Source organism: Coregonus clupeaformis, chromosome 14, assembly GCF_020615455.1.
Source record: "Coregonus clupeaformis isolate EN_2021a chromosome 14, ASM2061545v1, whole genome shotgun sequence".
Lineage (NCBI taxonomy): Eukaryota > Metazoa > Chordata > Actinopteri > Salmoniformes > Salmonidae > Coregonus > Coregonus clupeaformis.
In genome coordinates, this window is record NC_059205.1 from 39,460,230 (window position 1) to 39,476,933 (window position 16,704).

Consider the following 16,704-nt stretch of genomic DNA (forward strand, 5'->3'; position numbering starts at 1 on the left):
TTGTGCTGACGTTGCTTCCAGAGGCAGTTTGGAACTCGGCGGTCCCGTTCTGTAAGCTTGTGTGGCCTACCACTTCACAGCTGAGCTGTTGTTGCCTCACAATATCAGCACTTACAGTAGACCGGGGCAGCTGTAGCAAGGCAGAAATTTGACAAACTGCCTTGTTGGAAAGGTGGCATCCTATGACGGTGCCAAGTTGAAAGTCACTGAGATCTTCAGTACGGGACATTCTACTGCCAATGTTTGTCTATTGAGATTGCATGGCTGTGTGTTCGATTTTATACACCTGTCAGCAACTGGTGTGGCTGAAATAGCCGAATCCACTAATTTGAAGGGGTGTCCACATACTTTTGACCATGTAGTGTATGTGCAAAGTGTTGTCTACAGTAGTCCTGATGTGCAAAGGCATGAAAAACAATTTTATATTCAGCATATTGAGATTCTATTATCTTTCTTACAGACAATACATTTTTAATGAGCTGTTATTTCCTTCCTCAGTATCCCTCAATCTGTTTATATTCTTTTAGCACTCAGTATTTTCACAGCCATCATCGATTACATGCATTTGCACTTGAGGTTCCTTTCAATAGTTAGATGTGCTTTTACATCGCAAGCCAAACACGGATAACAGTATCTTACTACTATAATACCTTTCGATCAAAATTCTAGTTCGTTGTAGATATTCTCTCTTTTACTCCCCTGAAACCACATCAAAACAGGTAAGGGGATTTAGTCACTGCAATTGAAATATATATATACTTCAACTTGAATTCTTGGCAGAGATTCTGGGGGTTTAAATACTGACAACAAGCTTAATATGTGTGCACATTGCACAAAGCCCTGCTAAACCAGGGGTGTGAAGGAAAAGGTTGAGTTACAGAAAGGAATCATAACATAAATAAGAACTACAGTATGCCTGTCCTACAGCTTGAAATAGGCCTGCATCAACTTCTGGATAATCTTCTGGATAATCAGAACACTTCACTTAACCAAGTTTGAGGCTTTGCAAAATAGGACTGTATCATTCTGATTGATTGATTGACAATTGATTAATTTCAGATTTCTGTGAAAGAGAGCTTTTTAAAAAGAGGGAGAAGTCAGTAAGCATTTGGATTACAATTCGAGCACAACAGCATTTGCCAAAAGTGATACCTCTTATGTTACATACATTTCATCTGTTATCTACAGAGCTTCATCACTCTCATTCCTTGCACAAAGTGCCATGAGGCAAAGTTAGTCTATGTAGTTAATAAATAAGTACCCATCCTATTCTAGTAAAAAAAGAAAACACTATGTCTTGCTCAGGGAGATGCATTGCATTAGCAGCTCTGAAACAGTAACTTGACAAGCGGAATTCTGAGGAGAAATTCTACATTTAAGTAAATCAAAATCAAATCACATTATATTTGTCACATGCGCCGAATACAACGGGTGTAGAATTTACTGTGAAATGCTTGCTTACGTGCCCTTCCCAACTATGCAGATTCTGATGACACGTTTGTTATTACCATGAAGGTGTTGATCATATTGGTAGCATGCAGTAGGCTCACCCCTTTTCAAAAGAAGTCTGTGTTAACAACTACGGTTAGAACAATAGGGGAAGTAGTATCAGCGTTTCATAATTCTTCTATATTACTCTGCATCTACAAGGGTAAATACTGAAATATGTCTCCTCCTCCTAATTCCTATACGGATATATTAGTACCAGTAGTCTATAGGATGGACAATCACCATTGTTTCAAGTCATCAAGTCTAAAGGACAATGAACAAGATGAAATATACAAAATTATTATGACCCACTGTGTGGTTGTTACAGTTTGTAGAGCTTGGGTGAGGGTATTTAAATATTGGTAAATTAGTCAATAAAAACAACTAAGGAGAACAATACAATTAAACGGTTTGATGAAAAGGATTGGATAAGTAGGATTACAGCGTATCCATCAAATGTACATCGAGGACATGAGGGGTTCTCTACAGCAGGCCAAATGTTACTTGCACTGGTGGCATAACATAGTTAAACATTAAATACGGGTGAGACAGGAGGATTGTATAGTGTACAGGACGACTATCGAACACTAACATACAGCAAATGAGCTTATCAATTTCAAATAATTCACAAAAATACTGACAAAGAACTAATGTTCAAAAAGTAACCATGACAATTGTTGCTGGGCCTAAAACCAAGGATCGCAAAAACATCTGCTGATGTGATGATGAGGTTACAAAGAGAGAGAGCTCTGTCGACAGCGCATTTTTTTCTTCAGCAAATCTTTGGTTTCATGTCCGAACTATTAGTACCATCACTGCAAGTAACATAATGGGGAAACTTTTGAGAGTGCTAATTCAAATATAGGATCTTCATACAGCTTTATATTTGTTTGTGGAGTTAGAATTTCCTCATGGAGAATACCGTATGTGAATATTGGTCAACGATGTTATATATTTGAGTTATGCAGGGCAGTGTAAAGACAAGTATTGAATGACAATGGTCATACTATGTATTACCTTACTTGCTCACTGTTCTTTTCTTAATAAATGGGCACTGGAGTCTAGGCCTATACATTTCAAGTTGAGCAGCTTTTGTTTGGTGATCCAGTTTCTTCCATTCCAACCAGGGTGTGGATTTAGGATTTTATTGTACATTCAAAAGTAAATTGGACAAATGGACATAAATAAATAAATCAAGAGCTGATGTTGAATCCACTGCTACAGGCTGGTGTGTAGCTTGGTGATTGCTAATGCTGATTGGCTCATTATGAGTGCCAATGTATTGTCAATGTCCAATGAATTGCTCCATGCAGGCATTTGACTATGAAACTCATGGAGGGTTGCTATTTCAGTAAAAATCTCAATAACAAGGCATCAAATCATATCATGTAATAAATGGACTTTGTTACAATATCAGTTATAAAAATAGAGATATCTTACTTGTTTACGGGCATATAGAATTTTGTTAAAATTACTATTTTTAATGGGGGAAATAATCCTAGCTCTCATGTACTTATATTGTATAGATACAGAGAAGTTCATGATAGCTACTCTGAGCTCACCTCTTCACCTTCCAGGACAGGGCAAATGACTAAACACAAAAATATCATGGTTTACCTCCCTATTTTAGCAAATAGATAGCCTTAAAATCCAGACTGAATTACACTACGTTTCACTAGTGGAGTGAAACAAACTTGAAACAGAGCTAAATTCAGTCTGGATTTCCAGGCTAGCAAACAGAACCATTGTCATTCAAATGTTGTATAAATTGCATAGCTCCTCCTTTTGTCTTTCAGCCTTATGTAAAAGTAGGAACAGCTAGCTGGATTGGGGTTGAGGGGTAAGGTGTAGGGGGTTTATTCTGGAGGAGTGGACCTCCTTCGCTTGCCACTGATGCTGCGGTAGTTGAACGGCCTCATCTTCATCTCCACAAAGGGGACAGAGAACTCATGGCCCTTCCAGTGGTACCAGTTGATACCCTGTATAGGATGAAGAGAGGACAATTTAGGATCAAGAGAGAACAGTGTTTAAAAACAGAGATATCTAATATTACACAACATGGTTTTCTTAGAATATGTACAGTGTACTTCATTTATCAAGGATGTGCGTACGGCCACAAACTTTACTATATGACTTATATGTCTAATATGGATATTGTCCTCAATGTTCAGTTCACTTCTAATTCAAATATGACATCCTCAGCTGTCTCCTGTCTCTTCAGCTGTCTCCTGTCTCCTCAGCGGTCTCCTTTCTTCTCAGCTGACTCTCAGACCAACCCTAGTGGTATTTCCAATATTGCCATTGTGCTGTTCAGAAAAATGTGTGGACATTTTCATTGATTTTTGTGGTTTGAACTCACTATGGTCATTGTAGACCAGAATTCAATTAGTGGATAAAAATAATGCAGACATTCTTATCTTACCTACAGTACAATGTACATGTAACTACCAAAAGAAAGGAAACACAAGTAAATGAGGGATACAAAGTATACTGAAAGCAGGTGCTTCCACACAGGTGTGGTTCCTGAGTTTAATTAAACAATTAACATCACATCATGCTTAGGGTCATGTATAAAAATGCCCAGTTGCCCATTATTTTGGCTACCATGGCTAGAAGAGGAGATCTTAGTGACTTTGAAAGAAGGGTCTCAAAGGGTTTAAAGGGTGGGTGTGTGTGTGTAGTCACCAGATCTCAACCAAACTGAACACTTGTGGGATATTCTGGAGCAGCACCTGAGACAGCGTCTTTCCACCACCATCGACAAAACACCAAATTATGGAATTTCTTGTACAAGAATGGTGTCGCATCTCTCCAATAGAGTTCCAGACACTTGTAGAATCTATGCCAAAGCACATTGAAGCTGTTCTAGTGGCTCGTGTTGGCCCAACGCCCTATTAAGACACTTTATGTTGGTGCTTCCTTTATTTTGGCAGTTACCTGTAGCTAGTTCCTCTTTTTATGTCTGTCTGGGATCATTTAATGTCATCAAAAGGTTGAAGATATTGTGAAACTGCTGAATTGTGTAATGTTGCAAGGCTTCTGTAGTAGCCTCATCAAAAGCTCTTTACAAGGCTCTTACTTGTAACACATATCACACTGGTGGGAAAGCAGCAAGAGCTTTAATGTCTAATACAAAGAAACTGGCCTTAGTGCCTTAGTTTTCTTTATGTCTTTACTGGAAATGACTGGGAATCTCACAGTGTGGCCTTTAATGCCAGTCATCACATTGGTAAGCTGAGGCAGCTGTTCAGTCCCACTGCTCAGTCCCAGTGTGGATGATAACAGGGACACCCACCTGACTGTGTCTCGACTCGCCGTATTTCCCGTTCAGGTTGGCCCGATGGCAGTTTTTGTACCACCAGGCTCCTTTGTAGGACAGGGCACAGTTGGTCACGGCAATGTCATTGTCTCTGTCCTTGGTGGAGAAGGGACGGCCTTGGTGATAGGTCAGCGAGTCCCCTGTGACAGGGAATGAAAATTAATTGGCAGTCTGAACCGTATAATACTACTTGGCTGAAGCTAAGTGTTGAGGGATGGGAGATAAAATAAGTACAGTATATTTCCTTCAAGAAACCATAAAGGAGATGGAGGAAAACTGCTTTTATGGTTCAGTGGTATGCATGTCTTTGCTATTAGAGGTCATACACGTTTAATAGATCAGTTGATTGGTCTTAAATCAGCGCCACATAGAGTAGAGTGTACATAAACGCTCACCAGCTGTGCCATTGTACTCTCCTATCCTGAGTTTGTATAGATTCCTGGTGTCTCCAATGGCGAACTTGTCATAGTTGGCGTAGACAGACTCCTGGCCATCCTTCATGTCGATCCGGAGCTCATAGCGACCTTGAGCTGAGAGCTTCTGTATGTTGTCCAAACCTGAAGAAGAAGAAGTGACAATAAAAACACACAAACGTACATACAGACAAAAAATTTCTGTAAATATACAGTACCAGTCAAAAGTCTGGACACACCTACTCATTCAAGGGTTTTTCTTTATTTGTAATATTTTCTAGATTGTAGAATAATAGTGAAGACATCAAAACTATGAAATAACACATATGGAATCATGTAGTAACCAAAAAAAGTGTTAAACAAATCAAAATATATTTCATATTTGAGATTCTTCAAAGTAGCCACCCTTTGCCTTGATGACAGCTTTGCACACGCTTGATGGTTTTTGCGACTGCGCTTGAAGAAACTTTCAAAGTTCTTGACATTTTCCGGATTGACTGACCTTCATGTCTTAAAGTAATGATGGTCTGTCGTTTCTCTGCTTATTTGAGCTGTTCTTGCCATAATTTAATACCTTGTCACAACACAACTGATTGGCTCAAACGCATTAAGAAGGAAAGAAATTCCACAAATTAACTTTCAAGATGCGCACCTGTTAATTGAAATGCATTCTAGGTGACTACCTCATGAACCTTGTTGAGAGAATGCCAAGAGTGTGCAAAGCTATCATCAAGGCAAAGGGTGGCTATTTGAAGAATCTCAAATATAAAATATATTTTGATTTGTTTAACACTTTTTTGGTTACTACATGATTCCATATATGTTATTTCATAGTTTTGATGTCTTCACAATTATTCTACAATGTAAAAAATAGTAAAAGTAAAGAAAAACCCTTGAATGAGTAGGTGTGTCCAAACGTTTGACTGGTAATATATATATATATATATATATATATATATATATATATATATATATATATATATATATATATATATATATATATATATACATATACAGTGGGGAAAAAAGTATTTAGTCAGCCACCAATTGTGCAAGTTCTCCCACTTAAAAAGATGGGAGAGGCCTGTAATTTTCATCATAGGTACACGATCAACTATGACAGACAAATTGAGAAAAAAAATTCCAGAAAATCACATTGTAGGATTTTTAATGAATTTATTAGCAAATTATGGTGGAAAATAAGTATTTGGTCACCTACAAACAAGCAAGATTTCTGGCTCTCACAGACCTGTAACTTCTTCTTTAAGAGGCTCCTCTGTCCTCCACTCGTTACCTGTATTAATGGCACCTGTTTGAACTTGTTATCAGTATAAAAGACACCTGTCCACAACCTCAAACAGTCACACTCCAAACTCCACTATGGCCAAGACCAAAGAGCTGTCAAAGGACACCAGAAACAAAATTGTAGACCTGCACCAGGCTGGGAAGACTGAATCTGCAATAGGTAAGCAGCTTGGTTTGAAGAAATCAACTGTGGGAGCAATTATTAGGAAATGGAAGACATACAAGACCACTGATAATCTCCCTCGATCTGGGGCTCCACGCAAGATCTCACCCCGTGGTGTCAAAATTATCACAAGAACGGTGAGCAAAAATCCCAGAACCACACGGAGGGACCTAGTGAATGACCTGCAGAGAGCTGGGACCAAAGTAACAAAGCCTACCATCAGTAACACACTACGCCGCCAGGGACTCAAATCCTGCAGTGCCAGACGTGTCCCCCTGCTTAAGCCAGTACATGTCCAGGCCCGTCTGAAGTTTGCTAGAGTGCATTTGGATGATCCAGAAGAGGATTGGGAGAATGTCATATGGTCAGATGAAACCAAAATAGAACTTTTTGGTAAAAACTCAACTCGTCGTGTTTGGAGGACAAAGAATGCTGAGTTGCATCCAAAGAACACCATACCTACTGTGAAGCATGGGGGTGGAAACATCATGCTTTGGGGCTGTTTTTCTGCAAAGGGACCAGGACAACTGATAAGTGTAAAGGAAAGAATGAATGGGGCCATGTATCGTGAGATTTTGAGTGAAAACCTCCTTCCATCAGCAAGGGCATTGAAGATGAAACGTGGCTGGGTCTTTCAGCATGACAATGATCCCAAACACACTGCCCGGGCAACGAAGGAGTGGCTTCGTAAGAAGCATTTCAAGGTCCTGGAGTGGCCTAGCCAGTCTCCAGATCTCAACCCCATAGAAAATCTTTGGAGGGAGTTGAAAGTCTGTGTTGCCCAGCGACAGCCCCAAAACACTGCTCTAGAGGAGATCTGCATGGAGGAATGGGCCAAAATACCAGCAACAGTGTGTGAAAACCTTGTGAAGACTTACAGAAAACGTTTGACCTGTGTCATTGCCAACAAAGGGTATATAACAAAGTATTGAGAAACTTTTGTTATTGACCAAATACTTATTTTCCAACATAATTTGAAAATAAATTCATAAAAAATCCTACAATGTGATTTTCTGGATTTTTTTTCCTCTTTTTGTCTGTCATAGTTGACGTGTACCTATGATGAAAATTACAGGCCTCTCTCATCTTTTTAAGTGGGAGAACTTGCACAATTGGTGGCTGACTAAATACTTTTTTCCCCCACTGTGTATATATATATATATATATACTGTATATATATATATATATACACTGTATATAAAATCATTGCTCATTTCAAATGATAACTGTCACTTACTCAAGTCTAAAATTAACTTCTACCTGCACCTTGACATGGTAAAAACTGATGCACACAGGAAATGACATGTAGAGATAACAGGAAGCGGTCAGATGGTGAAAAGTGTCCATATCTTCCTGTCAACAGTCTGTGTCCGATTTGGCCTTGCTGCTGAGGCCAGCCCAGAGCCTAGCCAGGCTGTGATGATAAGGACCAGGGAGATTAGACCTATCTTTCCCAAGATAACAAACCTTCCCACTTGGCAGGGATGTTTCCTGTTTAACCTCAAGCTGAAAATCATATGATGTTGTAGATGCCACATGATAGCAGATGGCAGTTTTTTAAACCATACGAAAAAACGTCAAGCTTCCGATGATAAGCATTGGGCTGAACCAGGGAAAAACTGGGCTTGGGCTTCGATATGTCAGCAAAAGATACAATCTGCATTAGAAAACAAAGAAGGCCCTTCGTGGTGACAGGGGAAAAGCAACTGCTGTAATAAGATTAGTTAAACATTGAGTGAACTCAGATTTGCCATTGCAGAATGCAGGATCATCCGCTACTAATCGCTTAGATAGCTTAGTTTTTCATTAGAAATTGCCAGCAGGATAAAAAATGCATTCAGAGGCTGTATTCTGTTCTCATTATATCTCCTAAATTAACATCTCTTATCATTTTATTACCCATCTTACTCCTACACTTCCACAGCAATGAGGGGGCAAATTAAAAAGAGCGATAATAATTGCATATTGCACAACTGCATCAATTTCTTTATATTACGACCTCAAATGGACAATATATTTGGCCAGGGTCAGGTCAATGAGTCAGATTAATGGATAGCGCCGCAGCTGTAATAAAAATGGGCCTTTTTAAACGGCTACTGATAATAGCATCCGCTAATTCCCGTTTCTACACAATCTTAATCTTAAGAAACCCAGTAGAAAGAGTGCTTCCATATCATGGTAGTTAAACCAAATGTTATTGTGTCTCACAACAGCAGTATGTACTGCAGGATGTTGTAGATAAGGTCAGGTGCTGTGTGCTTACATCATCTGAAGCTACACTATTCTGTCCTCTGAGAGCACTACTATTCTCCTCTCGTGGTCATATCTATACCAGTGGCGGTCAGTGCCGTTTAAGATGAGGGAGGACACATTTTTTTCATGAGCATAGCCTTATTTCTATTACAGCTATTGGATGACTCTCATTCGTATTCCATTCACCCAGTTCATTGTAACAGCGATAGGTTTAGGCTCCTACATGATACTTGAATTTTCCCTATACCCATCGTGAGGTTGCTACAACCTAGCCTATGAATGAAAGTTTACAACGCAGGTGCACACAGGTCGAGAGACAAATTTGAGGTGACAGACAGTTACACATGGACAGACAGTGACATTCAATACCGCCTTGCACACTCTTGCCTGCATCTAGATGATATAGGGTGTAATCATTAGTCCAACAGTAGCAAACTAGAGTTTATATTGGTCAAATTCAGGTATGTTTATTCCCGTTTTGTTCCGTTTGCTTCCGTTTAATAAATCGGCGGAATGAATACACCCCTGATCACGCATAAACACAGTTCACTTTCATAGCAGCCATGTTGTATTCCTTCTATGCACTCTCGTCCTCTCACCTTGTCCCTTCGCTTGTGGACTTCAATGCACAACACATCAGCTGTATGTGACCAGGCGAAAAAACCTTTCCAAGCCAAACCGCTACACACAGCCTATATTGTTGTCACCATATTAGCTAAAGTAACATCATAGTCAGCATAGCTAATAGAACTAATACGTTAGTAAACCAGCTACAATCATGCAGTAACGTTAGTGTACAGTCAGTAAGCAGTTACACCGGTGGGTCCCGGTGCCAATAAATTAGTAATACCAAAAGCTTACCTTGACTTGGAAGAGTTCCATTGTTGTGTTGGATAGTCATAGCCAGCTAGCTAACATAGCATCCCTCTGCAGGGTGTTTCAGTAGGCTAAACTAGCTAGCAGCATTTGATAGTTAAGTAAGTGAAACTGAAAGTGAAAAAAAAAGACAACATCTCTCTCTCTCTCTCTATTTCTCTCTTGCTTCTCCTTCATTTTGGAAGAAATTAATTTGGTCAAAACTGTTAGACTATTGTCTTTCTCTCTCTTTGAGTCAACTACTCACCACATTTTATACACTGCAGTGCTAGCTAGCTGTAGCTTATGCTTTCAGTACTAGATTAATTCTCTGATCATTTGATTGGGTGGACAACATGTCAGTTCATGCTTCAAGAGCTCTGATAGGCTGGAGGACGTCCTCCGGAAGTTGTCATAATTACTGTATAAGTCTATGGAAGGGGGTGAGAACCACGAGGTCCTAGGTTTTGTATTGAAGTCAATGTACCCAGAGGAGTACGGAAGCTAGCTGTCCACCGGCTACATCATGGTGCTACCCTACAGAGTGCCGTTGAGGCTACTGTAGACCTTCTTTGCAAAATAGTGTGTTTTAATCAATTGTTTGGTGACGTGATTATATTCAGTATAGCTTTATCTAAAAAGGATAACGTTTTAAATGTTTTACCATTTTAATTTTTATGAAATTCACTGAGGAGGATGGTCCTCCCCTTCCTCCTCTGAGGAGCCTCCACTGATCTATACCATGTTAGTGTCAACGGTACATGATCAGCACAGCACATTGTAATATACAGGATGCTGGCTACAATGCTCCCTGTCATGGCAGGAGGTGTCTTTGTTGACTATGAATAAGACTGGACAAGGAGGAGCACTGGGTGTGCTTGCCTGAGCCAGAGGTGACATCCTACTGCGTTGTTAAGGACAGACAGGGGATATGGGATGGACCTGGCAACAAGTCAAAAGGAATATCAACTAGATTCAGGCACGGGCCGATTTTTTTATTTTGTGGATGGTCGGGGGGCCGGAACATAATTACAAATAATTTGTAGACTGCAAATTGACCACAAGAAGCCCAGACAGATTAGAGTAAAACATAATAATTTCAAACGTTGCTTACATTTGAATATGATCACGTGTCTCTTTACTATGTGTGGAAATACTTGGGAACAGATTTCCCAAATAAAAATCACTTCGAGCTGATTTACTGGTTTTTATTTTAATTTTTATGTCCAACAATGAAAAAATAAAAAAATAATCTTTGCTAAAAAAACATGGGGGGGGGGGTAAATAAAACCACCTGCGGGCCAAATTTGGCCAGCGGGCCGCCAGTTGGGGAACCCTGATCTACTGGATGAGAAGTGCTGTAAGCTTTTACCAATCAGGAATGAGTCATGAGTCATAGTCGTTTACCAGGATCTGTGTGTCACTAGTACATGTGGTACAGCCTGGGTAGGAGCTTAGTGGCATTTGCTGATATATAAAGAGGCATGGATGAATGCTCTGACGTAAATGCAGGGTCATCAAGATTCTGTAATGTTCTAGAGGTTAAATTCATTAACGATCCTTTTATCAAACAGACAGATTTTGGTTCTGAAAGTGTACTGTATTGTATTTTTCTAATTAAAAGTACCAAAAGTATTTCTCAAGGTTGGGATCTCTGCTATGAAGTATTCATGGAGACAATCTTTTATCTATTTCCAAAACAATAACATGAAAACTGGCCCATGAAGAAACATTGTTCATTGGCAGCTTTTCTAATGAATATAACTATGGCTTTTATGATGAGATTAGCAGAAATCCTCCACAGTGCATCAAAGGAGAGAGCCTTTTGTTTTGTATCAGAATCAGAGGATTTATGAAAAACAATCACCATACAGTGAGAAATGAGAGCTGAATACATCCATTAATAAATCACAGAACTAGTGTTTGTGAAGTGAATAAATAAAATAAAGAAAAGAGCGAGAGAGACTAGAAACAACATACTAGAAAGTAATGTGTAAATTAAGTAAACTGTTAACCCTGCCATGGGAGAGATAAGCAGAAGCAGAGACTGCAAGACAAACACAAGGGCCTCCTATTCCTATTTTAAAGAGATTCTTCTGTACTTTTTGCACTTTTCAGCCTGTAGTTCTGAAAGCCTGTAGTTTAATTATTGCTGCGTTATGAAAGGAACTAGACACGGACACGAATTATCTGTTTAGTGTGTTAACACACTATTGGTGGTTTGTTGTGACCAAGTGTTGGTGCTAAACTGTGTGTTATTGGATGCTAGCATGCTAGTTAGCTATGGTGTCATAGTTAGCTAGCTGAATAAAGTGGGTTGAGTCTATTCCTTGAAACATTGAACCGCTGTGGTTCACAACAATTCTGATTTCTAAAGGTGGAAGTTGGGAGAGTTTTTGTTCGGGTGGTTCAGTGAAACAATTATAGTTTCTGAGGTGGAAGTTTTGGTGAGGGAGGCCCTGCTCTCTCCTCTCCCAGATGTTTAGTTCATTTCATTCCGATCTCCTCTGCATTATTGTAGCCATTTGCTACAGCCTGTCAACTATGCCTCTGCCTATCCCTGTTCTCTCCTCTCTGCACAGGCTACACAAACGCCTCACACCGCGTGGCTGCTGCCTCTCTAACCTGGTGGTCCCTGCACGCACCCCACACCTGGAGTTCCAGGTCTCAGGCAGCCTCTGGAACTGCCGTTCTGCTGCCAACAAAGCTGACTTCATCCCAGCCTATGCTAACCTCCAGTCCCTCGACTTCCTGGCGCTGACGGAAACATGGATTACCACTGAAAACACTGCTACTCCTACTGCTCTCTCCTCGTCTGACCATGTGTTCTCGCATACCCCGAGAGCATCTGGTCAGAGGGGTGGTGGCACAGGAATCCTCATCTCTCCCAAGTGGACATTCTCAATTTTTCCCCTAACCCATCTGTCTATCTCCTCATTTGAATTCCATGCTGTTACAGTCACTAGCCCATTTAAGCTTAATATCCTTGTCATCTATCGCCCTCCAGGTTCCCTTGGAGAGTTCATCAATGAGCTTGACGCCTTGATAAGTTCCTTTCCTGAGGATGGCTCACCCCTCACAGTTTTGGGGGATTTCAACCTCCCTACGTCCACATTTGACTCATTTCTCTCTGCCTCCTTCTTTCCACTCCTCTCCTCTTTTGACCTCACCCTCTCACCGTCCCCCCTACTCACAAGGCAGGCAATACGCTTGACCTCATCTTTACTAGATGCTGCTCTTCTACTAATCTCACTGCAACTCCCCTCCATGTCTCCGACCACTACTTTGTTTCCTTTTCTCTCTCGCTCTCCTCCAACACTACTCACTCTGCCCCTACACAGATGGTAATGCGCCGCCGCAACCTTCGCTCTCTCTCTCCCACTACTCTCTCCTCTTCCATCCTATCATCTCTTCCCTCTGCTCAATCCTTCTCCCTCCAATCTCCTGATTCTGCCTCCTCAACCCTCCTCTCCTCCCTTTCTGCATCCTTTGACTCTCTGTGTCCCCTATCCTCCCGGCCGGCTCGGTCCTCCCCTCCAGCTCCGTGGCTTGATGACTCATTGCGAGCTCACAGAACAGAGCTCCGGGCAGCGGAGCGGAAATGGAAGAAAACTAAACTCCCTGCCGACCTGGCATCTTTTCACTCCCTCCTCTCTACATTTTCTTCATCTGTTTCTGCTGCTAAGGCCACTTTCTACCACTCTAAATTCCAAGCATCTGCCTCTAACCCTAGGAAGCGCTTTGCCCCCCCCCTCCTCTCTCTCTGTGGATGACTTCGTCAACCACTTTGAAAAGAAGGTTGACGACATCCGATCCTCGTTTGTTAAGTCTAATGACACTGCTGGTCCTACTCACACTGCCCTACCCTATGCTTTGACCTCTTTCTCCCCTCTCTCTCCAGATAAAATCCTGCGACTTGTGACTGCAGGCCGCCCAACAACCTGCCCGCTTGACCCCATCCCCTCCTCTCTTCTCCAGACCATCTCCGGTGACCTTCTCCCCTACCTCACCTCGCTGATCAACTCATCCTTGACCGCTGGCCATGTCCCTTCCGTCTTCAAGAGAGCGAGAGTTGCACCCCTTCTCAAAAACCAACACTCGATCCCACTGATGTCAACAACTACAGACCAGTATCCCTTCTTTCTTTTCTTTCCAAAACTATTGAGCGTGCCGTCTTTAGCCAACTCTCTTGCTATCTCTCTCAGAATGACCTTCTTGATCCAAACCAGTCAGGTTTCAGGACTGGTCATTCAACTGAGACTGCTCTTCTCTGTGTCACGGAGGCTCTCCGCACTGCTAAAGCTAACTCTCTCTCCTCTGCTCTTGTCCTTCTAGACCTGTCTGCTGCCTTTGATACTGTGAACCATCAGATCCTCCTCTCCACCCTCTCCGAGCTGGGCATCTCCGGCGCGGCTCACTCCTGGATTGCGTCCTACCTGACCGGTCGCTCCTACCAAGTGGCGTGGCGAGAAGCTGTCTCCGCACCACGTGCTCTCACCACTGGTGTCCCCCAGGGCTCAGTTCTAGGCCCTCTCCTATTCTCCCTATACACCAAGTCACTTGGCTCTGTCATATCCTCACATGGCCTCTCCTATCATTGCTACGCTGACGATACACAACTAATCTTCTCCTTTCCCCCTTCTGATAACCAGGTGGCGAATCGCATCTCTGCATGTCTGGCAGACATATCAGTATGGATGACGGATCACCACCTCAAGCTGAACCCTGGCAAGACGGAGCTGCTCTTCCTCCCGGGGAAGGACTGCCCGTTCCATGATCTCGCCATCACGGTTGACAACTCCGTTGTGTCCTCCTCCCAGAGTGCGAAGAGCCTTGGCGTGACCCTGGACAACACCCTGTCGTTCTCCGCTAACATCAAGGCGGTGACCCGATCCTGCAGGTTCATGCTCGGAGAGTACGACCCTGCCTTACACAGGAAGCGGCACAGGTCCTAATCCAGGCACTTGTCATCTCCCGTCTGGATTACTGCAACTCGCTGTTGGCTGGCCTCCCTGCCTGTGCCATTAAACCCCTACAACTCATCCAGAATGCCGCAGCCCGTCTGGTGTTCAACCTTCCCAAGTTCTCTCACGTCACCCCCCTCCTCCGCACACTCCACTGGCTTCCAGTTGAAGCTCGCATCCGTTACAAGACCATGGTGCTTGCCTATGGAGCAGTGAGGGGAACAGCACCTCCGTACCTTCGGGCTCTGATCAGTCCCTACACCCAAACGAGGGCATTGCGTTCATCCACCTCTGGCCTGCTGGCTCCCCTTCCTCTGCGGAAGCATAGTTCCCGCTCAGCCCAGTCAAAACTGTTCGCTGCTCTGGCACCCCAATGGTGGAACAAGCTCCCTCACGACGCCAGGACAGCGGAGTCACTCACCACCTTCCGGAGACATTTGAAACCCCACCTCTTTAAGGAATACCTGGGATAGGATAAAGTAATCCTTCTACCCCCCCCCAAAAAAAAGGGTGAATGCACCAATTTGTAAGTCGCTCCGGATAAGAGCGTCTGCTAAATGACGTAAATGTGCCCTTGAGCAAGGCACTTAACCCTAATTGCTCCTGTAAGTCGCTCTGGATAAGAGCGTCTGCTAAATGACTAAAATGTAAATGAAAGTAGTACTCACGAGCCAAAAGTGGTCCCCGAAAAGTGTGTACTACGTGCACCTCTCTCTCTCTCTCTCTCTCTCTCTCTCTCTCTCTCTTCTCATAGCTTATGCATGTATGAACTACACATTGACAGATCCAGTCCAAAGTATTACAAAAATACTTTCTTGGTCGCCAAAGTACTGGAGCATGTCTTTAGGTAGTGTGCAATTCAAACTACATTCTCTACCCCAGGAGTGTGGGTACCTCTCTAGAGAGCTAAGTAGCCCCGAGAGATAAAGTACCTCCGTAAAAGTGTTATGGGGTTGAAATGAGCCGTCTAGAAAACAGTCTTACCGAGCCAGAATTCATCCTCTAGGTTTCCAAAGCCGACCCTGTAGTCATTCCACTTCCTGGAGAAGTCTGTCAGGCCATTCTGACGACGTTGGAACACCTGAAACACAGATACAGATAAAGATACAGAGTGAAGACCAGGTGACAACACTTTATTCTACCTACATTTTGATAAAGTACACGTCCCAAATGGCACCCTTTGCACTGAAATGTTGGGTGTTGTTGGGTGTTTGTCTACAAGGTATATCTCCTGCTATGAGACACTTACAATCCAGCCTCCTTCGTCTGTGGTCATATCACAGTAGACCTGCACTCCCTGATTGGCGTCTCTGTTGATGTAGATGGTGTAGACGCCATTGAGGGACTCGCCGTTTAGCAGATGCTGGGCACAGTTCTGGGGGGTGGCAAACAGACGGTTTCCTGGAGAGGAGGAGAACAGAGCACATGAGATCAGCTCAACACAATGGAGAATGACCAGGACTGGGTCCGTATTCATAAAGCGTGTCATAGTAGACCTGCTGATATAGGATCATAAAGAATAAGATTAAATAGACGGTGGATCTGATCCTAGATCAGCTATCTTACTCTGAGATGCTTATTGAATATGGGCCTGGACATTGGATAGAGATTGGAGTGGACATTGGCATAAATGGTAAATGTGTGTGTGTATGTGTGTATCTGTATGCTTGCTTATGTGCGTGCGTGTGTTTACCTGTTGTGAAGGCCATAGAGACGATACCACTAGTCTCTAATCCCCTGGCAGCCTGCAACCTCACAGTGTATTCTGTGGTCTCTGCCAGGCCCTCCAGACGGATCCATGTGTCCTCGGCATCCAGGATCAGCTCCTGTAGTAGCAGCACCACACACACACACACACACACACACACACACCACAGAGGGGAGAACACACAGATCAGGGAACCGTAACTATGAGTGGATACGGTACAGTAAACCATTTTAGCT

General features: G+C 42.6%; 1 protein-coding gene across 1 annotated transcript in view; it reads right to left on the reverse strand.

Moving 5' to 3' along the window:
- Positions 1 to 297: 297 nt before the first annotated feature.
- Positions 298 to 16,704, reverse strand: part of LOC121580913 (tenascin-R-like) — a 184,663-nt gene continuing 168,256 nt past the window's right edge. Inside the window, exons 18-23 of the mRNA XM_041896100.1 lie at positions 16,454 to 16,586; positions 16,010 to 16,161; positions 15,745 to 15,841; positions 5,203 to 5,364; positions 4,784 to 4,947; positions 298 to 3,467 (exon numbers count right to left, since the gene is read on the reverse strand). Of these exons, the coding sequence (XP_041752034.1) occupies positions 3,345 to 3,467; positions 4,784 to 4,947; positions 5,203 to 5,364; positions 15,745 to 15,841; positions 16,010 to 16,161; positions 16,454 to 16,586 (831 nt within the window). The 3' untranslated portion in view covers positions 298 to 3,344. The remainder of the gene's footprint in view (positions 3,468 to 4,783; positions 4,948 to 5,202; positions 5,365 to 15,744; positions 15,842 to 16,009; positions 16,162 to 16,453; positions 16,587 to 16,704) is intronic.